Genomic DNA, 16,086 nt, shown 5'->3' on the forward strand with positions numbered 1-16,086 from the left:
CCTGGAATCATTGGGCGCAATGCAGGAATACACCCTGGAGGGGGCGCCAGTCCTTTACAGGGCAACAATATTTGACCAATATTTGACTGCATTAAGTAAGTAAATAAATAAATAAATAAATTGGACTCAACAGGGAAATTATACTGAAGGGGAATTACTTTATTCAAGAATTCAAGTCTGAAAAATCAACAAATATAAAATATATGGCTCATGAAAGACAACAAAATTTACACATACATAAGACAGTTTAAAACACATTACGCAGTGAAAACAAATTAGGGGGAGACTTGCTCTCCAACATTAAAATACTAATCAAAGCACTATTGTTATTATTATTATATGCAGATTAACCTATGAGTCACTTGACTGTACAATTAAAGTCAATCTGAATATTACAACCATTCACTTAGGTGCACCTCGATGCCACTGGGGCAAAGAAGTGAATTTGAGTTTGTTGACTTCCTGTAATGGCTCAGAGTTTGTGTGCATTAAAATAGAACCCATCTACCATTGCTGGAGACTGAAGGAGATTAATTAGCATGGCCTTAGAGGGTCTAAGGTAATCAGTCTTTAGACTTTTCAGCTGAAACATCTAGGCAACAGATCTTGGTTTTAGTCAGCTTTCAGAGCATACAGAACATCGTCCTGGCTGACATTGAGACGGACTCGGAGCAGCAAGTCAAGGCGACTGGATTCCAGGAGGAGAAGACGACAGGCTCCAAGCCTCTGACACATGGCCAGACCCTCAGAAACACTCACTGGCTGCAGCCCCTCCATTCGACAGAGAGCCTGGTGCTGTACAAACACCTAACACAAAAACGTGGAGAGGGACAGATAGAAGTGATGTGTAAAGAATAGTCAATAGGTAGGAGCAGAGCAAAAAGAATGAAATGGTGACTCTATAGTACTCGAATGAGAATAATGAATAACCACTATAAATCCCAAATGAGAATAATGATCACTGTATAATGATCCCTGAACCCTTTGAGAACAGTCACTGTAGAAAACCTGTGAGAAGCATAAGTTGTCCCACAATAGGATCAAAGTGAGAAGAAATATTGGTCACTCATGGGCGCTTTTTCAACAGAGTACATTTCACTTTTCACCTTGTGTGATTTCCCCAGAACCACCACAGATACTGACAGTATTTCAAAATAGCAATGACAGTAATGTCAAAAGAGGATATTGTCTACTGTCAGGTTTTGTGGTACAGTGGAACCTCTACCTACGAACTTTCCGTTCTGTGATCCGGTTCGTAAGTGGAAAAGTCCATTTCTCGAGACAATTTTCTCCATTTAAAATAATGGAAAAGCAATTAATGCATTCCAGCCCCCACCCCGAAAGTCACCCTTTTTGCACTGATATATGTTTACAAAACTCTCAAATTAGTAAAAATAAATAAATAAATAAAATAATGAGAGAAATACAGTGGTAACAGTAATAAAAAAAGAGGGAAAAAAAAAAGTTTTAAGTGGTTACATTTCGCTACCTTGAAGACGTGACGACTGGCTGGAGGAGTAACACAGGCACTGGCTGTATGACGGGAGGTGGGGGGTGGGTGGAATAACGGAGAGTAGGCGGGTGAATGTGGGGAGACGAATCATAGATACGGCTTAACTTAGCATGAATTTCGATGTCTGCTATTTACACTAACGCTTAATTGCTAAAACTACAATTTGCTAATCTTAAAAGCTCACTCAAGTCTGGGCGCGCTGGGAGACTCGCCTACTGGGGTCATAGGCTCAGGTTTGTTTCTAGAGTCATGGTTCGTTGGTGGAGGCAAAAAAAAAAACAAAAAAAAAAATATTCAAATGCCTGGTTCGTATCTTGAAAAGTTCGTTAGTAGAGGTTCCACTGTACATTATACCACGGTGAGGCCCACTGGAGCAGAAGCACTTTCCCAGAAGGATCTTATATGATTCCGGAATTTTAACAAGTTATACTTGTGAAAACCAAGTTACATTACAGATTTTTACCAGACAAACCTTAATTTCATTTAAAGCTAATCTAGATAAAATGGCCTTCTCCAGGTAATTGTAAGGCAGCTAAAACAGGGCCCAAGCATGTAAGCATAGTGTGTTTGTACTTTGAACGGTCAGTTGAGAAAGTTACCTGTTGGAATGTAGCCTCTTCTAGACCCAGCCTACGAAATTCTGCAATCACCGCCCTCAAGAACAGCTGCTCCTGAAGAGAAGCACACCTGTAAGGGACACACACGCACACACACACACACACACACATTATTCAACAACAACCAAAAGCTTAGAATCAATGAAGAAATAAAGGGGAGATGTCATGCATCTGCACCATCAAAGATGTAGACTGTTCACACCTGATAGCTGCGATATAGGAGGACGAAAACATCTCATCCAAAGCTTCCATCACATGACTCATGCCAACTAATCCAGCACTCCCCTGCTGACTGGAGTATTCACAGATTTCCGTGGCCCGTCTGCAAATATCTAAACAGCGGCGTGCATCCCCAGACAGGGCTGCCACCTGGGCGTCAACAAGACAACCATCAGTCAATAAACTGAGCTCGGAGAAGCAGAAACATACTTATTTGCTTGGTGTGTTGACTATCCCAATTACATCTGTGAACATTAACACATTCATCTTAATTGCATGAACTGAGACACCATTGAAATAACACCATTATTGTGTGCTCTAAAAATATAACTGAAGTGTAAAAACAATTATAATGATTTCACTTAATTTTAATATTGAGTATATAAAAGCTTTATATTGAATTCTTTGTCTTGTTATTGTACTCCATGTGTTGTTTCATTTTACTTATTATATATTATCAAATAATTCAACAGCACTTCCTATTTGAATGATGATCAAGTAGATAAGACAGAGCAATATGCATGTCAGACCTCTGAAGTTCTGGTTTAACCAGAGAAGGGTTAAATTTATGCAAAGGTAAAGTCAATGCCCCCTTGGTTCAGAAGCAAAACATATGTCTTTACCGATAAAGATAAACAATAGTTGTTTGATCTGGAACATCCTTTTTATATTTAGTGTGTAGCTGAGTGCCTTTACCTTTCTTGAAATTAGCTGAAGCGCGTCTTCCTCAAAAGCCTTTACCCTGTTCAGCCGAGATGAGATAATCTGCTGCAACTGCTTAAAAGTGTATGGCTGAAATGACATACGTGTCAATCCCTGGAAATACACATAGACAAACATTTAATGAGGACTCTTTATTAACTATCATATGATGTTCTGTCACTATGTCATTTCAGTTTCTGGGTGACTTACAAGTCGACTCGCTACACGGTTCATCATTATCCTCTCAGGTAAGTCCATAGTGTTGGCAATGGTCAGCACCACCAGTCGGGCATGGCGTCTTGTTGGCCAGTCAAACAGGTTATACATGACGTTCTGTTTTCTGGTCCATAAAAGGTCCAGCTGGGAAATGCAAGCACAGATGACATAAAATAAGATGGAAAAAAAAAAAAAAAAAATAATAATAATAAAAATAAAGTGTGTGTAAGGGTACAGACTTCAGTTTATAGCTTTTAAAGTGTGGACAGAATTAGGATATTTTCCAATAAATCAACCGACATTAGATGCAAAGGGAACACATCATGATAATATAATGAACTGAAAATTGCCCAAAAGAGAGAGGGGAAAAAAAAAAAAAGGAAAAAAGTGCAAGTGTGTCCTTTAGAATCACCTTCACATGAGCTATTGCAACAATTACAATTAATAAACTGTGTCAAAGTCTGATAAGATGCAGTTCATTCTATGTCTGGCCAAAAGAGGTAATGTCAGAAGTGAATGTTGTCAGGCTACAGGACCTGCTTTATTGGTGTGTAAAATGTGGCCAAAGATGCCAGAGTCTACCCCACCAATCAATGTGGAAATGACAGTAGTCATTATAGAATCTCACCTCATCCACCAAGAGCACTGTGGTTTCTTTACTTGGTGCTGGCATACTGAAGCGCCTCTCCAGCAGGGCTGCAGCATGGTCTGCTGTTGCTTTCTGATCAGTAAGTTTCTACAACACATTAAAAAAGGTGAGGTTTAATCACAGCAAGGAATAATTACAGAAAGTAAAGAGACGCAAAAGACAAGAGAGACAGAAAAGGGTGCGCACCTGCAGTATCTGGACATAAGCCTGGTGTGGGTCTGTCATCTTCATACCATTGATCTCTATGAATTGAAAGTGAGGGATCTCGTCCTGCTCTGCAGCTTGCTGAAGAGACCTTATTACCTCGTGTACTGTGGCTGTCTTCCCTGTGCCAGGCACACCAGAGATATACATACACCTGTAAAAACAAGCGCACAGCAATAAGGTTAAACGCATGTTAAAGGCTAAGCACCACTTAAATGGACCTCCGTGAATATTTCACATTATTTTAGTTACTGACATATATAAGTATGAATTAAAATGAAAATAGCAGCTTAATTTGCTTTATAACTGACAATTTTATTAAATTGACGGAAAAACCCAAGCTCGCTACAGAAATTCTTGAACGCAACCGTGACGTCACTGGTGGACAACAGCTGAACAACGCCGCGGTAAAACACCGTTATGACAGTATCTATCTAGCTAAATAACAAACATTTATTCGTGACAATAGCCTAACAATAAGCTAAACTCAATTTTAGAGGTACCGTTATTCTTGTAAATGTGATCGAAGCCGAACTCGAATTCATCCGACACTATAAACATCAATGAATACCATGAAATATACAAAGGAATAAACATTATTCCTTGAATTAGTAAGAAATAACATGTTTTCTGACTATCAATAAACACAAGTTAGGAACTCAAATTCCACTGTATTTCTTTGTTTGACACTTTCATAAAGCTGGTGCTTAGCCTTTAATTAAAAAGGTACAATGACTGTGTTTTAGGTTTGGAAAGGAAGAATCTCAGGTGTCAGGACCAGACTCACCCTCCAGTGCCATCCAAAATTTTACTCTCCACAAAATTGTAGATGTCTTGGAACTCCTGTTCTCTACATGGTAAAGACTCAGGAACTGAAGACACGTGCAACCTATTAAGGACACAAAAAAAAAATAAATAAATAAAATAAAAGTCATACACGTCAAGCTCCAATTTTCACAACTCTACACATTTCATATTGTGTGTGCAGTTTTGCAAAAACATTTATTCTACCAACAAATTTCAGGTTCTATCAGATTTTCAGTGCATAAGAAATTTGCACAAGCTTCTGACAATGCCTTCCTAAAATTTTAACCCATTACTCCAAATAAAGCCAACACTCTACACTGCCTGTGACCACAAGAGCTGAGTATTTTTATTTATTTATTATTATTATTGTATAACCTAACCATAGTGTAAACGATATTTTGTAATAATTTATCATAGGTTTTTGATATTTTAAGCATAGTTAAGATTTGTCTGGTTTCTGCTTACACCTACAAACTGCTTTGTCCTATGATTATGCTGTTGCAATAAAAATTGTCTCATGCCAACACTTCGGCTTCTGAAGTGGACATTCCTCGCCCCTCCAAGGCCTCGTTTAACACACTTCAGTTCACACAGAAATGGAATGGCCCTTATGGTGTCAGTGACCCCTCAAGGGGAAGTGGTGAGGCAAATTTGGTGAGAGCAAGTTAAAACAAGAACTCAAACTTGATGCCAAACATCATGCTGGTGATCACGTACAAATTTCAGTCTGTCTTTTTTATTGTAGTCTCAGAGTAGGGGCTTCAATAATTGTTTGATGACATTAAATATGTAAAATTTTGAAAAATTCTCAATGCACATTAATATCATGCACAGTTCAGGAAATGTGCAAAAAAAATCCTCTGTGGACCACCACTGAATGTGCAGGACCTTTAAACTCCCAGATGGCATTGCATGAGAAATCATCATATTACTGTAATGAATATTGCCATACGGGCTCAGTTGTACTTTAGAATACACTCTGCTGCTTTATAAAATTCTGCAACTTGAAACTATTACACAAGGAGAAATCCATACACGTTGTAGGCAGGAAAATTGCTTTGTGCCCTAGCTGGGTGACCAGCTATATGTAGATAGGATATATTCAGCATCCATGGCTATTTCAGCAAGACAATGCCAGGCCTCAGTGACAATGCTACAACAGAGCTCACATGTAGACAGCTCTGATGTGCTTGACAGCAGTTCAGATGTGTCTCCTATGGCGTATCATGGATAGAATAGATAACATGAACTGGTGAGCAGCTGAGTTCTTGTATCAGGAAAGAATGGGCAAAACTGTAAGAGTTACTATCCGTATTTCCCAAATCATTAAAATTTGTTAGAATGTGTTCCTTCAGCACCACCTTCAGGATATTCAGCGCTAATAAATACTTAAATTATCAGAGAGAATGTTTCATGTGTTTGGGCAAAACTGGAGAATTGTAACTTATTAACCAGTTATATGCTGAATCCCTCTTGATATTGGAACACCAAATACAATTCTGCAAATACATCTCTAAGTATTTTGGCACAGCCTCTCACCTTGCCCTTGCCTCTTCTAGGACATTGCCTGGCGTCCTGGCTGGCAGATTTCTGGTGGGAATGCTTGGTGTGGCATGACGTGGTGTCCGGGGAGTACTAGGAGCAGCCTGTAAAAAATATAAACCTATTAAAAACAAATGTAACACATGATTTCAGAAAGGATTTGAAAGTTTTGTGGAATTACAGTTAACGTATTATTAACCAACTGTTTTTATATTTAAATTTAACAACAGTTAGTTCCAAAAAGAGTAGTTCTCCCTATTGTATAACAGTAGTGGTGATATAGGACATAATCTGTGAACCTTTTAAGGACATGAACCTTACCACCATGTCTTTCTGAAATGTAACTGTGTACCTTTTTGCTGGGAGTTTTGCGCGGGGTTCTAGCAGACGCTCTGCGGTTTTTAGATGATTGAGGAGTTTGGGATGCTGCACTCCGCCTGCTCCGCTTTACAACCTGCTCATCCTCACTGTCCATTTTCTCCTCCTCTTCCTCATTACTACTGCTCTCTAGGTCAATCTTAGAAGGCACGAAACAGCAATCGTCATCAGTCTCGTCGCCATCTGATTGCCACTCGTCCTTCTTTTTCAGCTGATTCCTACAATATCATTTAACAACACAATTTTAATAAAAGTTGCATATATTTGGCTTTTTAAAATTTCACAAAACCATTAAATGCTAAATCAACAGTTTCTTTGTCAAATGAAAATAAACAAAACATACAGCTGCTTTTTGATGAGGGGAGATGCAAGAAGGGCTGATTTCCTTTTGGAGCGGGGAGTAGCAACAGTCTGTGCAGGAGAGTCCTCATGCTCTTCTTCAGCTCTGAGGAGAGATCAATAGTATTATTTACCCTAATTACAGTTTGACTATATGCAACATAGCATGGCAGACCATGAAGCTTCTGCTCCTTGATCCTCACTTGGCTCTCTCACTAAATTCAGCTGTGGCTCAATCTCATTTGAAAAATCAGATGCTGAAACCCATTGTCCCAAACAGGGCTTTTCTGAAAAAAAAAGTTTGAGCCTTGTCTAGATTTTATGCAAGGAGTTCATACAGAAAGCATCAGAGATGTCTGGATACTTACAACACAGCAAGAGCTGGTTCTTTGACTGAAGTTGACTCTCTTCTCGTGGAGGGAGTTCTAGACCCAAAAACAAATTGGCATTAAATCACTCATAGCTATCACTTGATCAAAATCCCAAGTCCTTAAACATGCTCATCAGTGCCATCATGGGCATCGATATGAATGTAAACATTCACTCAAGACTCAGCAGGTGAGCTGAAATGAAGCTAGTGAAAACAAAACTTGAAAGTAACATACAGAACGTAACTTGCAGGTAAATAAAAAAGCCATGGAATAAACTCCTTCACCCATCGTGCAATCACCAGACACTGTCCCTATGCTTGAGTCACCATCAAGTGGGGGCTGAAATTCTTACTTCTGTCCCCGAAGGCTGACTCTCCTTGGAGTGGCCTGTCTTTTACGAGGGGTCCTACCTTTGAGCATCTGCTCTAGCTCAAAATCATCATCTCCCAGCAGCTGGAGCCCAAGATTGTCCCTGAGAGGGCAGTGGAAAGCTTAAAAACTCCACTCATGCTGTACATTGTGCAAAAGACTTTTCTGTAAACCAGCTTGGTTATACACAACAACGGTGCCTAAACCAAGCTCTGGAAGCTGGTCATTCAACTGAACATATTACTAAGAAAAATGACTACCAATAATATTAATATACAATCCAATAATATTAATATACAATTTGAGATTACGCCCATAAACTGCACTCATAGGCTAACCTGCTAGATATCCTGTCAAGGGCAGTAGGAGTGGGTCTATCAGGGCTGTTCAAAGGCTGGATAGAAAACTGCTCCTTCCTAACGGAAGACTCCAGAGGAGCTGACATTCGTGTCAGCTTGACAGTGATTGAGATGCCACGAGGTGGGGAACTTCCAAGTTTGGTGGCCAGATCCTCATCTGTTTCCTGGTCATCATCCACTATTTCACCAAGAACATCATCTCTGGTCAGTTTCTTAACTGGACCTGGGAATGCAAAACAAACAACAATGCAATCAGTGTGTAATATTTTTGGGCTTCATATAAACGACCACTGCTCCACAAAGGGTGGGCATAAAACAATTGATTGAACATCATTTGTAACTTCTGTTAAAAACGTCCTGTTAAAAATTCATTGATCCCCCCCAAAAAACATACGTGTGGCACATTTTTGAAGATCCTCTATCAACATCTTTCAGCAGTAAACACTTCTGAACTTCCAAATGAATGACAGATTTCTTTCAGGGTTTCCCTTCACTAGCTGTATTTAATTGCATTAAAAATAACCCGGACAGATTAGATGCTGTACTTGAGACATTCTAGCTCTTTACTTACTTATACTCGGAAATTCAATTACTATAATGAAAAACTATATTTTTATAGTATAGATAGTAAAGAAAATAGCCTAGTTATATTTACTCTATGTCAAATTGTGCCCTATTTTCCTCTAGACATAAAACTATGACTTTGTCATTAAGCAGTTCATGTTTCAAATCATTTGCTGCAGACTTCTCAGGGAACGAAAATGAATGAAAGAAAGAAAAGAAGTAACACACATGAACACAAATAAGCTGCAAGTGCATGGAGTACTAAACAACACATTTGAAATCACTGGCACCAAAGAAATCTAAAGTCACTCACTGCAAAGGTCCAACTTCTTGCGAATGTTTGGATTTGAGGAGACTCTGCTTATCCTCTTCATATTCAGTATCTTGGCAGCAGAGAGTTTAGAAGCAGAGTGGGCCGACTCCGCCTCTGTGGAAACCATTTTGCCTGTGCTCATACTGCCACGAGTGCTGATGCCAGACATGGCCCTCTTTAAAACACTAGGGTCCGGCGTGGGGAGAGCACGAACTCGAGGAGCACGTCGAGAAGGTGGTGGAGACATGGGACTCTGAGCGGGTTGAAACAGCTCACCATCCAGTACCCGAAATGATTTGGTGTCCCATACAAGTTTGACAAAGAGAGTGTCTTTGCTCTCATCTTCTGGAAAAGGGTCCTGAGCAGGAATTTGTTTAACCTACATGTGAACAAAAATAAAATAAATGAAGAAATAATCTACTCAAAGACAATGAACGAACTGTTTTGACACAGGGCATTGGGACAACACACAAGTTTGTGTTTCATGTAACAAAAAATCATGCTCTTTTTTCCACTGCATTATATAATGCTCTAAATCACCAAATCACACTGGTTGGCTTTTTATTGCAACATGGGCAACCCTACACAATGAAGGGTGTGCAGCTTCAAGACATCTGTAATAAATATGCTATTGGAATGAAAATTGCTGAAAATGTACATTTGAAATGCACAGGAAAGTTTTATGGACACATTTATTAATGTGTCTTCATTTATCATTTGTATTACTTGCACTGTTAGAGACTGGAAGTTAAAGACAATTCTAGGAATAACATTGGGGGCTGTGGAGAAAAGTAAAGTTGCATTATTTCATATTGTATGTGTATTAAATAAAAATTATAAAATAAAAGCAAAAGGTGGGCCCTGAACACTGTTTTGGCTTGTGTACAACAGTTAAGAGTCCTTGGCACTGAAACACGACTAACATGAACTTGATTACTTTAGTAGCACTTAATGACATTCTCCTGTATTGATCTTTACACACACACACACCTGAACTGTTCCCAGGATAGTTTCAGCATTAACTTCATTGTCACAGGAGCAGTCCTGGTAGTAGAAGATTTCTTGTGGATGGGGGTCCCGACCCAGAAGCTTTTTTTTCGCCTGAGGTATTTCACTCAAACGTGCAAACCACTGCACCACTGCTTTTTTACACCTTCCAGAATCTAGGAACAATCAGAAACTATTAATTAGTATAGGATTACCTTTAACAAATATGTAAAGTTATAAAAATGACAGTGAAAATGGCAAGAAATGAGTGAGTAACAAGAGTTGAGGTTTCTCACCATCAGAATAGAGCTTCAGAAGCTGTGCCACAAAAGGATTGTCATCTTCATGCCCCTCTATCAGAATACACTGGCCTATAGACATCACTGTCTTATCAGGCCTACCATCCACAGCTATAGACAAAGACCTGTGAAAAAAATATAAATATGATGTAGCATATAGTTTTAAACTGACCCTGTTCTAACAGTACTTAAAACAGAGTTAACTAACCATTATCTGTCGAAAAAAAATATTAAAGACCAACTTACTTATAATACAGTCTGTTAAGTTTTCTGTCTTCACTTATCTGTTCGCCTTCCCACTTGTAATTCCTCCTCACTCGTAGCCTGGTGCTGTAGCGATTCATTTTGATGATCTTATGAAAAAAAAAAAAGCATTTAAATCCTTTGTGCACTGAGGCTAACTAAATTAGCCATGTATCATAGGCTCAGCACGCCTAGGCTGTGTCTCAAACAGCTCCCTACTCTCTGGGTAGTGCACACATTATGTTGTAAAACAATACTTTCTACCCTCAAACAATAAACTACGGGTTAGACATGGATCCTTGCAGTTTAAGTCTTATTATAATTGGTTTTATATCAGAAATATAACGCACCACTTAGGTGCAGAAGCCGTTACGTCACGAATTACATAGTGCACTACATAGGGAGTAGAGGTCTATTTGAGATTCAGCCGTAGTTAGCGTGGACTTCGTTTTCATCAGTCCCTTACCTTCAAATGATCGCCTGAGTTATATTAATATCCTGGAACAGACAGTGAGCATTTAGAATTAGGTATAATCCTGACTCACTGGAGGCACGAACAGTGACCAGCGGTGCTCGAACCTGCCCCGTCACCACTATCGCCTTTACAAACCACACGACTTTTTTCCCGCGAAAAAAATAACATATTTACATACTGGTTTATCATTGGACCGACGTGCCTCGTCCCCGCCCACTGACCGGATGAAGCAAGCTGATTCTTAAATCGCCCCCTACACCCAATATATTACTACACAGAAGAGTTCAGGAAAATATTACTTATACTCTCAAACAGACTGATATCTCTAAATATTATTACGTTATCAGGTCGTGTAAACACACACACACAAACGTTCTGGAGGTAATTCTACAAATTCCTTTAGCTTGATCATTTAAAGTGCTCCTCCAGTCATCGATTAACCCTCCAAAAATTATAAAATATATATTTTGATGTAAACATTCCCTACTGTCCTAAATGTGGCTTAGATGTTGAAACCTAAGCTGTCTGGGTGGTTTATTAACTCCGCTCTGTAGGGGGCAGTATGTGTCTCTCTGTCACACACAGATCTCAGAGGAAGTTCAACTGCTGAGATTCCGCCTTCAGCGCGCCGCGCTCCATCGCTTTTTATTTCTGGAGCAATGGCGAACAGAACTGTTAAAGATGCTAACAGCATACACGGAACAAACCCTCAGTACCTTGTGGAGAAAATTATACGTACTCGAATCTACGAGTCTAAATATTGGAAGGAGGAGTGTTTCGGTCTCACAGGTGTGGAGGACACTGCTGTTCTACTGTAACTCAACTCCAGACTCCGTTCAGTGTGCTTCTCTTGAACATTTGAGGACATTAGAGTGTTAAATGTGAACACTTTTTTAATTTCGTCTGCGCTTGTGGATGCGAACAGTCGACGCTAAAAAGGCCAATTTAGCAATAAATCCAGTGCCAATCTCCAATGTTCCCTGCTCACCAGATTGTTCATTACGTGGTGACAGTGTACGAAAGAATGGTTTTCTAACATTTGGTCTGAAATTGTTAATCAGGGAAACAACCAATCGCTGGAATCCAAAAACAATTATTTGTGTAGTGCACTAATTAGGGAGCAGGGTTCGATTTGATATGGACCCGTACACACTTATTCATTATTGATTAAATGTTATTAGTTTTTATTTTGATTAGATGTACATGAGCCTGACCGTTTATTGTTTGATGTGTGTTATGAACTCCAAAATGACTTTTTTTTATTATTAACTCTTGTTTCTCTTTTTCCTGTACTCTTTATGGTCATTATTCAATCTACTTAAAGCTGAGCTTGTTGTGGACAAAGCAATGGAACTAAAGTTTGTTGGTGGAGTGTATGGTGGAAACATCAAACCTACACCTTTCCTATGTTTGACACTGAAGATGCTCCAGATTCAGCCTGAGAAGGACATCATTGTAGAGTTCATCAAAAATGAAGATTTCAAGTATGTGGCATTTATGCTTTGTTTATTAACATGACATGCCTAGACTTTCACTAGTCTTTTACTTCATCCCTGATTTTATTGGTCTTTTCTCATCGTCCAAATACCTATAAACTTATGAAGCCAAGTGTAAGTGAAGAAATTATGCGAAAACAGGAAACCAATGCTAGTTTCTAATTTTACAGTTCTTTCAACAAGTTTTTAGGTTTTGAGTACATGTTTCTATTGTGTTGTTTTCAGATACGTACGCTTGCTTGGAGCGATGTATATGCGCCTGACAGGTACATCAGTGGACTGCTACAAATATTTAGAACCATTGTATAATGACTACAGAAAAATCAAAACCCAGAACAGAAATGGAGGTAAGCATATATATATTAAATAAAGCAGGTTTATGAATGAGCAACTATGTTATATTTGCTAAATGTTTCAAATGATTATTTCCCCCTTTAGAATTTGAGCTAATGCATGTGGACGAGTTCATAGATGAATTGCTTCATGCAGAACGAGTGTGTGACATAATTCTACCAAGGCTTCAGGTTTGTTTATCTGAATTATTGTGTGTTATACATGGCTTCAAAGGTGTGAACCCAGTAAAACTGACTGATTGTGAACTTTTATAGAAGAGGCAAGTTTTGGAGGAAGCTGAGCAGTTAGATCAACGTATCAGTGCGCTTGAGGAAGATCTGGATGAGGTGGAGTCCAGTGAAGAAGAAGATGAAGAGGAGGAGAAGGTATTAATTGTAATTCTGCAATTACATTGTATGTTTATAACGAAATGTTTTGCAGTTATACATGTAGATATTGTGAATGTAATATTCCTTGCTGTACACCGATAAACCCTTGATCTTCAGCCTGCCTTATTTACATACATATTTATTTACTCATTTAAAATATTAGAGATACCATGAACACCTAATTAAAAAAAATAGTATTAGGTCAATTCTTCAGTCCTTTGTACCCTTTAATGTTCTTAAGAAATGCTCTCTTCCTCTGGTTTTGATAGAGGTACAGATATAATAATCTCTGATGTGACATGTTTGCGAGGGGGGGTCATACTAAATATATTAGGGCAGGACATCTCCATTCTGATCTTTGTGTATATTTCACAAAGATGATTTCTTAATTTAACATAAGTCTCAAGTCAAATGTGTCCAATAGGAAAAGAACTACCTCAAAACTCCTGCTTTGTGGACCAGCCTCGTTGAGTCCCATTGTCAGCAAACCTGTTCAAATGAATTAGCTAACCTCCACTGAGCCAAAGCGAGCATGCTTGAACTGAGGAGATAAACTCTGCAGGGCAGTGGAAGTTAAGACCAGGATTAAGAGCTCTTGCTTTAGGGAGATTTCACTAGACCCCTTGCTCTAGACAGAGGGCAAAAGCTATAATACCAGCATTATTAGTGAGAAAGTAACTTTAGTACCTTAGAGAAATCTTTAGAATAATTTTATTGACTTTTATTTGATTTTTGCAACTCTAGCTGGAGCGAGTACAGACACCTGAGCCGCACAGACGGAGTTACAGAGATGTGGACCGTCCTCGCAGATCTCTGTCTCCTCGGTATAGACGGAGCCGTTCACCTAGAAGGTCTGTGTGTAGCAAAGCTTACGAGATTTCTTGTTGATCATTTACTAACCTGATTTCAGGATTCTATGTGATTTTTATGTCCAGATATATATTTTTTTGTATATAAAACATTTAATTCTGCAGAATTCAGCTTAAATGCTAAACAGACAAATGTCCTTTTATTCTTGCTCTGACAATCCTCTACCAAAAGATAATAAAATACGGTATCACTTTGAATGTGGATTTATAAATAGCATAACTTTACTCTGATAGGATGTATCCAAAAGCCAGTGATTGAAAAGTAAACCGGCTGTGTTGTTCTATATGATAAAGTAAAATTTGCATTAAGTCAAAATTATATCAGTCTTGAAGACAGCAAATATCAGAATAGGGAATGTTACTTACAATGATTTTCTTTTTAATTTGTGCAGAAGAAGCAGATCCCCCAAAAGACGAAGGTACGTATGTCTAGCATCTCCATTCTCCACTCTATGTATAATCGCTGCATAATGTTATTCCTCATAAATACAATACAGAAACAAACTCACTATATCAAGCCAAAGTACTTTAATACTATAATTGCCATGAAGTTGCTCTTGAATTCTTATTGTCATCTTCATCAGTCCATCCCCGAGACGTGAACGGGAACGGGAACGTGATCGTGATCGCCATCGCAGTAAGAGTCCTCGTAGACACCGCAGTAGGTCCAGAGACAGGAGACACCGCTCCAAGTCCCCAGGTACACTTCAGACATTGAAACACTGTACTACTCTGTTAAAAAAAATTTCTCAGGTTAAATTCTAATAAGTAAATTGATGGCATGATTAAAACATTAACAATGCATACATTGCACATTTGCTATTAATTTGTAAGCATTTCAATAAGTCTGTGTGTTAATATTCCAGGTCATCATAGAAGCCACAGGCATCGCAGCCACTCAAAATCTCCAGAAAGGTAATAGAACACTATTTTAAAAATGTCACAGTACTCAATACACTTCTTGAAATCTGATTAAAATATTGTTATTTTAATAATTAAATATTTTCTTTGTGATACAGTCGGTCAAAGAAGAGTCACAAAAGGAGTCGAAGAGGGAACGAGTGAAAAATTTTTTATTTTTTTTTTTGAATGATGTTTTTGTCAATCTTGTATTAGTAATGTGTAAAAAGATTAATGTTGTTAGAATTCATCCTACCACACTTTTTCTTTTTCTTTTTTTTTGGTCCTTTTATACTGGTCATTTTAAATGATTAAGATATTGCTGTCACTGTAGCCAATTCAGACTGTTTATTATTAAAATATACTCAAACAATCCTACAGAGATTTGTTGTAATGGATTAATCCACACATTTAAATCACTTATAAAAATTCTTAGACTATAGGTACGGTAAGAAAAATTCAGATTACATTGGAACAGAAATTTTTAGTGTTTATTAATAATTTACTTGGTAAATAAGTACATGTATTTGAAATGAACACAGACACTGCATAGTTGTGCTCACAGGTGAGCTACTGTTAACAAACTCTAATGAAGTGGACAGTAAATGTTTCCAGTTGTGAAAACACACCACAAACTAACACCCTGCCACAACGTCTCTCACTGCAGTTTTGGCAATCATCTTTCACCCAAATGATACCTGCCCTGTGGTGTGCCTTGGGCCTGACCATTGAAGAACAAGATGAAAGTGGGCTAACAAAGTAGCAAGTGGTAGACTACAGTCTGTAATTAAAACACACACACACACAAAAGTGCTCCTATGCAGTAAATAGAGCTGAGAGAATGAAGAGAGATTGTAGAAATTAGGTGGTCACAATGTTAAGGGTGGTAGATGTACACTGACTTTCATTTCTCTGTTGTGGTGGTTGTAGAAA

The 16,086-nt window shown here is 38.4% G+C and overlaps 2 protein-coding genes across 3 annotated transcripts; one reads left to right on the plus strand and one right to left on the minus strand.

Annotated features, from left to right (window-relative positions):
• Window positions 1-154: 154 nt before the first annotated feature.
• Window positions 155-11,308, minus strand: orc1 (origin recognition complex, subunit 1). 2 transcript variants are annotated; one of them, XM_066664939.1, is made up of 19 exons: window positions 11,158-11,308; window positions 10,695-10,801; window positions 10,446-10,573; window positions 10,153-10,325; window positions 9,163-9,541; window positions 8,265-8,508; window positions 7,910-8,029; window positions 7,555-7,611; window positions 7,191-7,292; window positions 6,822-7,065; window positions 6,467-6,573; window positions 4,908-5,009; window positions 4,103-4,274; window positions 3,896-4,003; window positions 3,262-3,411; window positions 3,046-3,165; window positions 2,333-2,499; window positions 2,113-2,200; window positions 155-807 (listed from the first exon to the last, which is right to left on the minus strand). In XM_066664939.1, exons 2-19 carry the CDS (start codon window positions 10,790-10,792, stop codon window positions 613-615), a joined length of 2,754 nt encoding a protein of 917 aa, XP_066521036.1. In that variant the 5' UTR covers window positions 10,793-10,801; window positions 11,158-11,308; the 3' UTR covers window positions 155-612. The 2 variants fall into 2 exon arrangements, with proteins under 2 accessions (XP_066521036.1, XP_066521037.1); XM_066664940.1 differs by lacking the exon at window positions 7,910-8,029.
• Window positions 11,309-11,750: 442 nt separating this feature from the next.
• On the plus strand, window positions 11,751-15,523 carry prpf38a (pre-mRNA processing factor 38A). Its single transcript, XM_066666157.1, has 10 exons — window positions 11,751-11,955; window positions 12,491-12,650; window positions 12,888-13,009; window positions 13,101-13,186; window positions 13,271-13,381; window positions 14,129-14,235; window positions 14,646-14,672; window positions 14,838-14,953; window positions 15,120-15,168; window positions 15,273-15,523. The coding sequence occupies exons 1-10, from the start codon at window positions 11,826-11,828 to the stop codon at window positions 15,316-15,318; spliced, it is 954 nt and encodes a 317-aa protein (XP_066522254.1). The 5' UTR covers window positions 11,751-11,825; the 3' UTR covers window positions 15,319-15,523.
• The last annotated feature ends 563 nt before the right edge of the window (window positions 15,524-16,086 follow it).

The sequence above is a fragment of the Hoplias malabaricus genome, chromosome 3, assembly GCF_029633855.1.
Source record: "Hoplias malabaricus isolate fHopMal1 chromosome 3, fHopMal1.hap1, whole genome shotgun sequence".
NCBI lineage: Eukaryota > Metazoa > Chordata > Actinopteri > Characiformes > Erythrinidae > Hoplias > Hoplias malabaricus.

Bases quoted from the DNA above. Each gene is read 5' to 3' on its own strand.
- orc1 (XM_066664939.1), bottom strand. From the start codon at position 10,792: ATGAATCGCTACAGCACCAGGCTACGAGTGAGGAGGAATTACAAGTGG. The intron at 4,004-4,102 runs GTGCGCACCCTT...AATGTGTTGTAG, and splicing joins CTTATGTCCAGATACTGCAG to AAACTTACTGATCAGAAAGC. The intron at 2,500-3,045 runs GTAAAGGCACTC...GTTGACGCCCAG, and splicing joins TTCAGCTAATTTCAAGAAAG to GTGGCAGCCCTGTCTGGGGA.
- prpf38a (XM_066666157.1), top strand. From the start codon at position 11,826: ATGGCGAACAGAACTGTTAAAGATGCTAACAGCATACACGGAACAAAC. The intron at 13,010-13,100 runs GTAAGCATATAT...TTCCCCCTTTAG, and splicing joins AACCCAGAACAGAAATGGAG to AATTTGAGCTAATGCATGTG. The intron at 14,673-14,837 runs GTACGTATGTCT...CATCTTCATCAG, and splicing joins AGATCCCCCAAAAGACGAAG to TCCATCCCCGAGACGTGAAC.